The 12,098-nt window shown below is 44.3% G+C and overlaps 1 protein-coding gene across 1 annotated transcript; it reads left to right on the top strand.

Annotated features, from left to right (window-relative positions):
- The first annotated feature begins 4,416 nt into the window (after positions 1-4,416).
- GCNT2 (glucosaminyl (N-acetyl) transferase 2 (I blood group)) lies at positions 4,417-5,996 on the top strand. Its single transcript, XM_033519282.1, is given in 5 exon segments — positions 4,417-4,459; positions 5,184-5,516; positions 5,519-5,862; positions 5,864-5,892; positions 5,894-5,996. Coding segments are annotated over 5 exon segments (852 nt in total).
- Positions 5,997-12,098: the final 6,102 nt, after the last annotated feature.

Raw genomic sequence — 12,098 nt, 5'->3', positions numbered from 1 at the left:
CTAACACCAGCTGCCTCACTTCACACACCCAGGGGAACACCTTGGGTTCGTCTTCATAAAGCCAGCAAATGCCCAAATGTTTGCAAAACCCATTGTAAGCTGACTTTGGACACTCCTCCAGGGCAAATAGTAGCTGCAGGTGTACATTTGTACTTTACAGTACATTAACATGTACATTAATCAGCAGTGAGAAAACAGATCCCTCTCCATGCCTCCACTACACCAGTGTCAGCTATAAGACCTAGTCATATTTACAGAAGAAAGCCAGCTTCACCACCACAGCCTGCCTGTCCTCTATTAGGACGTGTTTAATTATGTCTTGCTGTCATTGCATGGGAGGATAAATGAGCAGGGAAGAGAATGCCGTGCTGCTGCTCCTGAGCAGCTGATGAGAAGTAGTTTGCACAGAGGTGAGTACATGTCCCTGCTGGAAATTAACTGGAGAAGGGAGCTGTCGAGTGCTCTGCTTTGGTGCAGTAGTAAGTCTGACTTGCAAAATGTGCTCTGCTAAGAGGCCAGGCAGCTTACCTATTCCCAAAACCTTCGTACTAAAAGTCTGCTGCAAATGCAGACAAGCAGTGAAGCTCCTGCAGGGTAGGAGGCTCCATGTCTGGAGCTGGAGAGCACAGCGAGACAGGGGCGGATGAGATGGTGCATTGTCTGGCCCCTGCTGTTTGTGCAGACAGATGTGCTCACTGACTCTGTGCAATTAGATTACTCGATGGTTTTGCTGGACCATGTGAACTGAGCTAGCACTTGCCTCAATGTGTCATTTCATCTCTCCTCCCGTCTGCTGCCTGTGCTGCTGCGTTGTGACTGTCCGGTGTCAGCGCGGCTGCCTGGGAACTCCTGCTTCAGGTAGGTTTGGATTTTCTTCTCTTTCAATAGTCAGATTATGGCTGGCTGGGAAGTGCAGGAATGGCAGGGACTGCTGTGAACAAGGAAAAAGGGAGGGCAGAGGAGAGACAGGAGCACATTTTGACTGCTTTTGTGCTCAGAGTCTGCTTTCACTTCCCCTGTGTTACACAGTGCATATATTTGCCTTCCAGCTCAGATAGGGCATGTGAGCAAGGCATGTGTTAGAGAAGACCCCTGACAGGCAGGGCTGCTCCAAGGGGAGAGTTTTAGAGAGACCATACACATTGTAGGGCATCCCAAACCAACACAAGACCAAAGAAGTTTAATCTCATTCAGTTCAGAAAGCTTGAGGGATGAAGAGATGCTTTACTTGGGCACAAAACAGCAATCTGTGGCTACCTGCACTTCCTAACCAGAAAAACCACACTGAGGAAGAATTGTTTGTTCCCTACAGGTTCACTGTGAATTTAACAGTGGTGAGAGCTTCAAGCTGACAGCTTTGCATGAGATGGCCAGGATAAGGGATATCGTGATACAGATGGTTTTGTGTTAACAACGGAATGAAACATGCCAAGTGACTCCAAATAAAAGTGAAATGCTTCACAATCATCACTACTGACTGATGCCAAACAGGAACTCAAAATCAATGTGCAAAACCTTGCTTTTTAATTAGCTATCAAATTAGCTGAAACCAATTGCCTGTATTTACTAAGGCCAGGAGCAGTTTAATGAGTACTAACTCTATTCCTGAGATAACATCCTCGTTGTCTGGAAAGGTCTGTTCCCATGGAAGATATTTCAATCCCCAGTCCTACTGGGGAGTATATTTCCACTACAGGAGCCACACCAAAAACTCCTCTCATGCTAAAACGAAAAGTGCTTCAATGCAGGTCTAGGGAACAATAGAAAGGAGAGGCACTAAAACTCTCAGGCAGCAGCAGTTTTAGTTCTGCCATCACAGAACACTTTTACACAGCCTATTTGTTAAATTGCATGGTAAATTTGATCATCTATTTATTTTTTTTTGTCGTCCCAGAAGTCTGTTCTTGCACCCACAATATGCAGAGGTCAAATACAACATACAACAGAAGAAGCCAGGACCCTCATGATGTTTCCTCACACCTTGCTGGTGATGGGTGCCATAACATGGTTCAGATATACATTTAGATTTGGCTGCTCCTTGCATCTGAACTTTGGATGAGTCTGTAAATCAACAACACCAGTACCTGAAGAAGACTTTTTCCATTGAAGTGGCTCGTGTGACCTATACACTATTTTTTGTTGTTGTTGTTTAACTGGCTTTGGTTTGGTGTTTTGGTTTGTGTGTTGGTCTGTTTTTTTTCCTGGGGTGGGGAGGGTTAGTTTGGTTTGGTGATTTTTGCTTATAATTCAAGCATGAGTCTATTTCACACAGAGCAGCACAAGGCAGAACTAGTGCTAAAAAACAAACCCAGAAAAGTCCCTCAAAACCCCAAAGGGTTTGACACCTTGATTTCCCACAGGAATCATTTACATGTATGCTTTCAGGTATCTGAATATTAACTGTGCCAGAGAATCAAGGCACTGGGATTAAGAAGTAGCACTAAGCATGCAGTCTTGTTTCCCCCAAGGCTGTTGGTACCAAAGGAACACAGTGAGTCTGGACTTCTGCAAATCTGGTGTTGCAGCAATGTCTGTGCAAGGGAAAAATAACCCAAGCCAACAACAAAACACACCAAGGAAAAGTCAGATCTTGCACTGCCCTCCTGTGAAGAGCAGACTCGTCTCATTTTCTGCATGTAGCATTACTTGTTTCATATGGACCATGCTAGTAATGGAGGCTTCAACTACTAAGAATCTGTTCACATACATATATACATACATATATAATGTATATATTTTGAGATCCTGGAGGCTTTCCTAGCTGTATAACAGATTACACTCTGCCTAATACAGTTTTAAAAGATCTGAAAATTTCCAAGACATCTAAATGCCTTGAAAGATCTCAGCCTTTGTACTTCAGAAAAGCTACCTGCAGCTATCTGCCCCCAACTGAGACCCTTATGAATGAAACCCTGACTCCTGCAGGAATGCTGACATCTTTTCCCCCTGGTCTTCTCCTTCCACACCCTCCTAACTCTGGCTGGATGGAAGCCTCATGTTAAGACTGTGGTAGAAGGGCAGAAATGGTGTTGCAGCCAGCTGACCCAGTGAGGAGGTGGGAAGGCTATGAGCTCCACAGTCTGTGAAATGCACACAGAAATGCAAGAGGCTGCTGGTCTTATAGTCATCAGCTGTCACGGCAATTTTTTTTTTCTGAGGTGTCAGATGGGGGAGTGGTGTTTGTTCCTGGAATAATTCAGCATAGCAATCAAATTAGGAATGAGTTTGAAACACTCTGAGCAGGTCTCTGCTCCCTAGGACAGCATTCACCAAGTGACTAAGCTGGGGTGTGTTTTCCCCTCATGGTGGTGTTTGCATTTCTTTGCTAGACTTGGATAGTGGTCTCAGCTCAGGATCTGTGCATCTTTTAACAAGCTGTACTGTTGGCCTGCAGCAGCATCAGGGCTGTCACCCTCTTACTTCCTGGGACTTTGCCCACCTCCATTCCAGCTCCTCAGTTCCACTGGAGTTGTTCTCCTCCTGAAAGCACTGGTGTCCACAAAGAACGTTGCCCTGCACCTCCAGTGTGAGACAGCTGTCCCTGGCTGTGGCTGCTGCCTGCCCAGTGAGGACTGGCTCAGCTGCTTGCTGTCTCCAGGTAAGCTTGACTGCCAGGTCTGTCCTGCACCCCTGCCCCTCTTGGGGGATATTCTGGCCATAAATCCTTACAAAGCTTCTCCAGTGCTCCTCTCCTCATTACATCTTGTGACTGTATTTGATGGCTGAAGCCAGCAGCCTGTAATCTGCTTGAACAGAGAATCCTGGAGACTGTTTGGGGCCAGGATGGGAGGGAGGGAAGTGTAGCTTCTGGGAGGGACCTGCCAAGGCCTGAGGTGACTTGTCTGCAAGAGCTGGAAGGTAGGTGATGGTATTTCTCCCACTGTAACACAATGCACTGCCCACTCCGAACATTTACTGGCAAAATCTCCAAGCAACTGATTTTGCCTCAGCATTGCTTCACATTGGAGCAAAAGAACGTGATGTTGAGAAAAGTTTACATGCTGTGTCATGGCAGGAGATCCACATCAACAGACTCACAGCTGGAACAAAGAGACTTACCAAGGATTTCACTTTAGTCAAGCTCTCATTGCATAAGAATATTATACCAGCTGCATACACAGTTCTTAGAAATACAAATGTCTCATCAGAAAGCCTAGGGTTAATTTAAATAGCAGGTTTTGCTAACCCAGTAACTTGTGATGGATGTAAGCCTGGAGTTCAAGTCATCCATGACTCTTAGCAGAAACTGTTTGTCAGATTTCAAGTTTGCAAATGAAAATATTGTTGAAAAAAACCTGATGACTGTGACATAACTCTACACAGAGGTAAAAAAATTCTCTTGCTTTTTATGTGTGAGTGTTGGTGCCCTTACATGAGAAATGAAGAATAATTAAGACAGAAATATAGAAGTGGAAGATGAGTAATTCTTCTTCATCCTGTGTTCTTTGGCTGGAAAATGGTATGTATTGAAATGGGTTGCTGGTAATTGCCTTCTAGAAATTATATTTATCCAGAATACCAAAGAGCAGAAAGGGGCCACAATAGTTTATATATATATATATATATATGCTTGATCTAGTAGTATAATTGTCACTGAGACAAACTGAAGTAGTATTTATTTCATGTTACAAGTCTTTCACAATTCAGAAGCAGTGATGACTAAAACTTTGGGGTGGTTAAAAAAAATCCTGTCAGTAAAAAAAAAAGAATTGTATGAGATAAATATGAGATTTTCCTCTCATAGGGTACATGCACAGAAATTTTAACAGCTATATGATACATGAAGGGAGAGTGGGGAGGGAGCAGTTAAGAACATACCCATAAATTGAATTTGGGGGCACTCTGAAATATGTGCCAGCTGCTCATGGCCAAGACAGTAATTATGCAGTATGTCTGTGTAATCTTCAGGGTGCTGTGGAGCAGCTTCCATCTGCAAGTTGTTCTTTACTTTCACTGCTTCCACATCAGTGCTGACTGTGCAACTATTAATATTGAAAGCAAGGGCAGCAGCTGCACACTCTGCATCAGACGGATCCATGCATCCTCCAGCTGGAAGCAAGCACAGCCATCAAAACAAGCTGTTGGTGGTGGCTGATATTGTATTTCAAGAGAGACTTTTTTCTGAGGAGCAATGAATTGTTCTTCTGTGCAACACTCAGATATTGGCTTTTTGCTGTTCTGAGTCAATGTTTCATTTCCATTTGTTTTCTACGCTGTTAACTTGCAAGCACAAAAACCTCCTAGGAGGCTGAACTTCTCAGTGAGTTTGATTTTAGCAGAAGCCTGTAAAGCATTTATTGAAGATAAGGTGTCCTTCTGAAGGAAAATACCATTCAGAGAACCTAACTGCACAGAGTACCTCACACAGAACCCCCATATCACCTGCGCCCTCGCAGCCAAGGAGGCCGCCCACACCCTCACTTACGTCATGATGTTGCACAAAGAGTTTGAGACCTTTGAGCTCTCCTTCAGGGAGCTCTTCGTGCTCCAGAGTGTCTACCATGTTCATGGGGATGTCATTCAAGGAGCCAATTCCCTTACAGCAGGCAGCTCTGCCTTCTCAGTGCCTCCCCTGTTTCCTGGGCAAAGGGAGTGCTCCAGGGCAGCATCTCCCACCTGTGGACTGACCTCCACTGCTTGGCCTTGGCCATGCCCTGGTGCTACCTACTCAACACCTGTGGTCAGGACCTCTCCTTGGAGAACAACAGGGAGATCATCCAGCTGCTGAAGGGCCTTGGGGGCAAGAGCATCACACCCAGGGTGCTGCCACCTTCCCACCTGTGCCACCTGCATGTGCACAGGGAGCAATTTTACTCTTCCTTCTCTTTCATGCTGTGGACATTTATCTGCAAGACACAGCCAGCCAGAAAATCTGGCCATCTATTCTGGTACATGGCCTCACCTGGCTCTTTGTGGGGTTCATGCTGCAGGACCAGCATGTTCTTCATCTGCTGGTGTGGCCCAGGGACACCAACAGCCCTGAGGGGCACTCCTGAGCCCTGCAGGATCCCAGGTGAGAATGCTTTCACTTGTTTTTTCTGTAGATTCACTTGTGCTTGCTTCACACGTGGACAAAGCTGGAGAGGGACTTCTTGCAAGATTATGCAGTGATAGGACAGCGGGAATGGCCTTAAATTTAAAAAGGGTTGGTTTAGATTACATATGAGGAAGAAATTCTCTGCTAGGTAGTGCTGTGGCAAAGGAACAGGCTCCCCAGGGAGGTGGTAAATGGCCCATCCCTGGAGGTGTTCAAGGACAGGTTGGATAGGGCTTTGAGGATCCTGGTCTAGTGGAAAGTCTCCCTGCCATGGAAAAGGGTTTGAAACTACAAAATCTTTAAGATCTTTTTCCAACCCAAACAATTTTATGATTCTATTTCATAGGTGCACGTGCACATACACATGCAGAAGCATTATCTGAAGGTGATTTTGGCAAAACCTGGATGAAAAATTTGTTATATAAGCCTGACCTATCAAATAATCTTACTGGCTCTTTTTGAGCATTGAGGGAGAGGTGCCTGTGCTGTCCAGAATGTGCATTACTGTCCCATATCTAAGCATAAAGATGTCTGAGGATCTAAGTTCAAACAGAAATCCTTGGATATTTCAGCTGATTCACCTGTAAAATCTGAGATGAGGAAGATAAAAGTAATAAAGATTAAAATATGCAATCTATGCAAGCATTGTAGTGGAGAAATTTTGTACAAGATGATTATTTTGGTGTGGGAAATTCTATTTTTCAACAAATTGAAGTTAATTCCTCACAGAAAATCTGAATTCAGTCTGGAGTTGACTTCCAGTCTTCCCGTGCTTTTCTATGGGACCACATACAGCAGCTCTCCCATAGCAATTGCAAAGAACCCACATAACTCATAACTACTGCCTAAACTCCATTGTTCAAGGTCAAGAATTTATGCAGAGAAGCAGAATAAGAACCAGTATTTTCATCTTTACTGTGTGTATTAACTATTACTTTCACCTTTTTCACATGACTGGGGCAGGGTGGGAAGATGAACAGGATTTCACCTTCATGCATGTTGCTTTTACAAGCACCTGGTAGGACTCCAGTGCTCCCAACTGCCTAGACGTTCCAAAGCAGGGATACCAGCCCAAAGCAGGGATATGAGGAATGGAAGCACAGGTAAATATTTTTTTTTTCTCATCTTTTTCTTTCTTTCCACCTTCTCCCTACTGTAACTTGTGGGAAATAATTATTAACAGAGGCAGAGCATCTTCATTTTAACTTTCAAATTAGCACATAACTTCATGAGCATAGTGTTTCCTCTTCTGATAACTGTATTTTACAACTGGCCTGCACATGAAGTGCAAGTGATTATTGATTGAGATATTTATAGTATAATTATGAGCATATATTATTTGTAGCTAGATCACTTTCCCAGGAAGCTGGTTTCTCTGATCTTTTTACAATCCATTGCCTCAGAAGCCATAAACTTGGGACCAGATATGTTCTCCACAGTCAGAAAGCTTTAGGTGGTTGTCTTTTTTTGTACTGCACTGTGTACCTCACATAGCCTGCATATTTCATTGTTATTTCCATGATAACCACTGTATGTTTTCCAGTATGGGCATAACATTTTATTGTTGTTGTTCTTTTTGCGTCTGAAAGATGCAACATTTGCACAGCACATATGTTTGTCTTTTTTCCTTCTTCCTTTTTTTTCCTTGCCATCACATTAGATTGCCTGTCCAAAAGTGGCCATGTGGCTCTGACAGATGTGCTCAGAGGCCGTGGTTGCACAGGATTTTGAACCCAAACTTATAAGGATAACACTCAGACACCCACCTGAACGTATCCAAGTCAGATCCAAGAGTGCTGGGCAACTCTGGGGTGAGAAGTCATCCCTCTCAGTGTGTGGGATGTCAGCCGGGGACTCAGTTTCAGGCTCTAACAAAAAACTCCCGTCCAAGTTTGACCAAACTATTTCCTTTAAGTTTCCAGGCCCATCAAAAGGAGATAATGATGTCAGGATGCAGTCTAGCTGTTAGAACAAAAAGCTGCAGGTCCTTCAGGCAAGCAGAGGAGTCATTGAAGGACCAGTCTGGATGGATAGCATACCACAAAAGAACTAAACCAGTTATTTGTAGTATCAGTATCAGCCATGATAATCTCAGTTCAGATAAAAGATAAAAAAATACTTGTCCACAAGTCTTAAAATAGCATGTTTATTGGCTGGAGTCGTGTTATGAAGACTAAGACTTTTTCTTACCCCCTTAAAGGCTAAAGACTTTCAATCTTACTCAGCTGGTTTTCAAATAACAGCCCTAACTTATCTTTGGTATTTATCCCAGGCCGCTTATCTTGCACATGACTCCTGCATGACAGAAAATTCTTGAAAGTCACCTTTCAGATAAGAAAGAGAAGCATGGGGGAATTAAGGGAAAGTATTTCTAAGGTATGTAGGTCTGAAGTGTCTGGCTGGCCCTCAATGAGTTCCCCCAGGACTCTGGAGAAGCACACACCATCATGGTGCAGGTCAGTGGCCACGTTACAGGGAGCAGCGTTACCACTGGGACACCTTTCCTCTCTCTGCTCATATAAAGCAGACAGTAGCTTCTGATGGCCATGGGATAGGTGTGCATCCCCAGACCGTGCTACTGAGCCCTCTTGCTTCTTCCAAGCCAGGTTCCTGCCCTCACTTTCATGCAGTATAGTCACAGCACATGAATGGTTTGGGACGCAAGCAGTCTTGGGTGAAAACAATCGCCCAGGGTATTCAGGGGTGCGTCCACCGGCAAACACCTCCGCTGGTCACCAGCAATTTATGCCTTGTTCAAGTAGGAAAATAAACATTACAAGAAGTAATAGCAGCACTTCTCATTCAGAGACACCAACATGCTTTTACAAGGGAGATCAGTGTTTTTATTTTCCATTCACAGAAGCAGGCAGAAAAGGGTGAAATGATATTCCCAGTATCTTAAAGGAGACCACGGGCAAAGCCAGCACTGTGGTACACTGACACCAGACTCCAGCCTAATGCACTGGACTAAACTGCTTTTCAGCACTGGCTGACTTCTGGAATGACAGAATGTGGTTGCACTGTTGCCTCTGCTCTCTTTGCTAAGGGTGAGTGTGCACAACATGTCTGAGCACCAGAAGCTCTTTGTTGCCAAAATAACCCTTCCTGGAATCTCTCTTGACAGCTTCTCGGCAAGTTGGCCTCTGTCCTCTCTGCGCTGCTAGAAAGACACCAGAGCTGTTACTGCAGCCTGGGAAACATATCGGAGGCATTGTCTCCTCCCTGCTTTAATAGGATGTGTGCAACAGCTGCTGCTGCTGTGGGGACCAGTTTTCCAATGTTCTCCTTTCCTGTTGCTTCCCTTCCCTTATGACAAGTGTAAGGAGACAGCAGGGTCTGGCACTCATCCAGGATCTTTGTTCCTGAATACCACAAAAAAAGCCCTGCATGGGAGCATTCACATCCAGGCGTTGATTTTCCCACCTCACCCTAAGCCCAGCGTCAATAATCTCATTCCAGTACTCCTATCTCCTCAGATGCACTTATTGCAGGGAGGTGAGGGAACACACTTCGGGATCACTCGGCTGAGGCAGCGATTCAGTGAGAAATACCAATCGAAATATAAGAGCTGCTAAATGCTTAGCAATTCCTTCAGGCTAAGAGCTGCAAGAGAAAGTTTGCCTGTAAAACCGGTTGCCACAGCAATCACCCATTCACTCCCTGTTCGAGTGCCCAGGACTGTCCTGGCTGCCGAACAAGGCTGGAGCATCCCTTCCGAGCTTCCATGCAAGAAAAGACATTAATGTGTGGCTCCTCTCTCTTCCCCAAAATGTGGGTCATCTGTTCCAGGGGAAGGGGGTGGGAAAGGAGCACCGTGTCACAGCCGCTCTTGTGCCAGCTCAAAAGGGACATGGGGTACACAGAGTGCTGTCACTGCCTGCTGCAAACCTGACTAACTTCTGCACAGTGTGAATATGAGGTAGCTCATTACTGGAGCAGGTAGCCCACAGTGTCCTGTGCCAGCCCACAGTGTCCTGTGCCAGCCCACAAGCTCAGACCACTCATGATCTGAAAGGTAGCTCACATTAACCACAGGGCTGCTTTCCATCAGAGAGAGGGATCTGAGAACATGAGCAGCCTAAAATACACTTTCAGTGTATTTTTTGTTGCTGCTGCTCTTGACACCAAAATTGGGAATCAGTGGAAGATGATGTTGCATTATAGCTTGTGCTCACTTTTCCAAGGATTCACACAGCCACATGCCAGCCACAATTGAAAGTGTTTTTGACACAGTTGCTTATTGTGCCTGTCTAAACTCAAAGAATCAGACTCACCTCAGCTCTCTCCAGGCAGGAAGAAGGCTGCTAACATAGCCATGAATTTTGTCTATTATCACAAAGGAATGAAAATGGTGGATAGTTTTGGTTGTGGGTGGAGTGTTAAACCACTCCTAGACTTTGAAAGTTTATCTGCATCATCCTGATGTCAAGTCCTCAGTTGGTATACAGAAAAATAAGAAAAATGGCCACAAGTATGTCTCCAGCAGAGGCAGTAGGATCACAAGGGAGATGGGAGTTGTCCTTCACTGCAGTTTATCTGATGCTATAGCCTTACTTCCCAAATAGAGCTGTTAGCTGTCAAAGAACACTCCCCTTGGATGTGAGAACGAGATGAAAGAGAAATACCAAAAAATTCTGACTATCACCACTAGTATATTAATCTACCACATTAGCCATTTCCTTATTTCTAAGTTTTTACATGGCCAGTTGCTTGAACAGACAGATCTGTGGGTTTGTTTCAGATGCTTTAGCATCCACTGAACTTTTCACCACAGCAACTTAATAAGTCAAAATAATTTTGGTACCTCTCCCCATCCCACTATCATTTGTAGATGGGCTGTTGTAACAACCTTCCCTGCAACGCATACATCATATTAATATACACTAATGTGGTTCTGTTCTGCCTGGTATAATTGTTAATTTTTCTTAGCTTAGTCCCCACCCTTCAAAAGTCAGACAGACAGAGACACAAAAGGTTCTTTTTAATATGATTCCAGACAGTGATGCTGGTTGAATAAGCCACGCTCTAGAAAAAATGTATTTTGTACCTATGTCTTCATCATTACTCATAGAACTAATCCTCATTCTTTTGTTCCTATTCTCCATTATTTTAGTGAGACTTCCTGATTGAGCAAGAACTTCTCATGGTAATAAAGTATTAAAAAAGCAGGGATTTTCCTGTGACTGTTTTTGAGTCTCATGCCCACAAAGCTGTTGTAATCTCACCATCAAAACCTTCCTCTTTTGAAAAACCAACTGAAGGGAAAGTGTTACAACACCACTCAAGACCAATCACAAAAACACCTTAACTGCAGAATTTCTGAAAAATTACTCTTGTCCTCCAGCCCCCATTCAGATATTATAGTTCACTTGAAAAGATATAACTTATGGCAGGCTTTGGTCTATATGCAATTCACAGTCATTAGAATTTAAGTACTGCAAAGGAATAATCCTTTTCTTCACAACCAACTGTTTGCTTCTCACTGAAACAGCACATAGTGATGATGGAATAAGGATGGCTATGTCTTCAATAAGACTTGTTGGAAAAGCACAGCTACTAAATGGGCTTGTGCTCCCTCACTTGGTTCTCCTCTACCTCTTCAACTATCAGACACTGGTGTAAGAGGCTTCAAAGAGCACAGCTCCTTGAAGAACAGAATTAGATGAGAGTAATTTAAGGAAAATTTGTTTTTCTCTCTAAATACCAGCATCAGGCAATGTCTGTGATAACTCTCACATGTAACTAATGAAACTTCAGTCCAGCAGTAACAGAGATTTTCTTGATATTCCCAGATGCTGAGTTGCCAACAGCCCTGGGGCAAGATCCAGCCAGACCACTTGAGCCTATTGCCTCCTTTCACCTATGAGCAAATTCATCTGACCACACCTAAAGCTGTGCTGCACATGTTGAGCTACAATCCCTGATGCCAGCACACAGCCAGGATGGAAATTGGCAGAAGCATGGGTGCTGGGGTGGGCACTGGCAGTTCCTGCAGAGCAGCTCTCCCTTGCCTGTCCCTGGCACCCTGCATGTCCCCACAAGTCCAGCTCACTCCCACTGG

The sequence above is a fragment of the Parus major genome, chromosome 2 (assembly GCF_001522545.3).
Source record: "Parus major isolate Abel chromosome 2, Parus_major1.1, whole genome shotgun sequence".
In the NCBI taxonomy this organism is placed as follows: domain Eukaryota; kingdom Metazoa; phylum Chordata; class Aves; order Passeriformes; family Paridae; genus Parus; species Parus major.
This window is presented reverse-complemented; position numbering and strand designations above follow the sequence as displayed.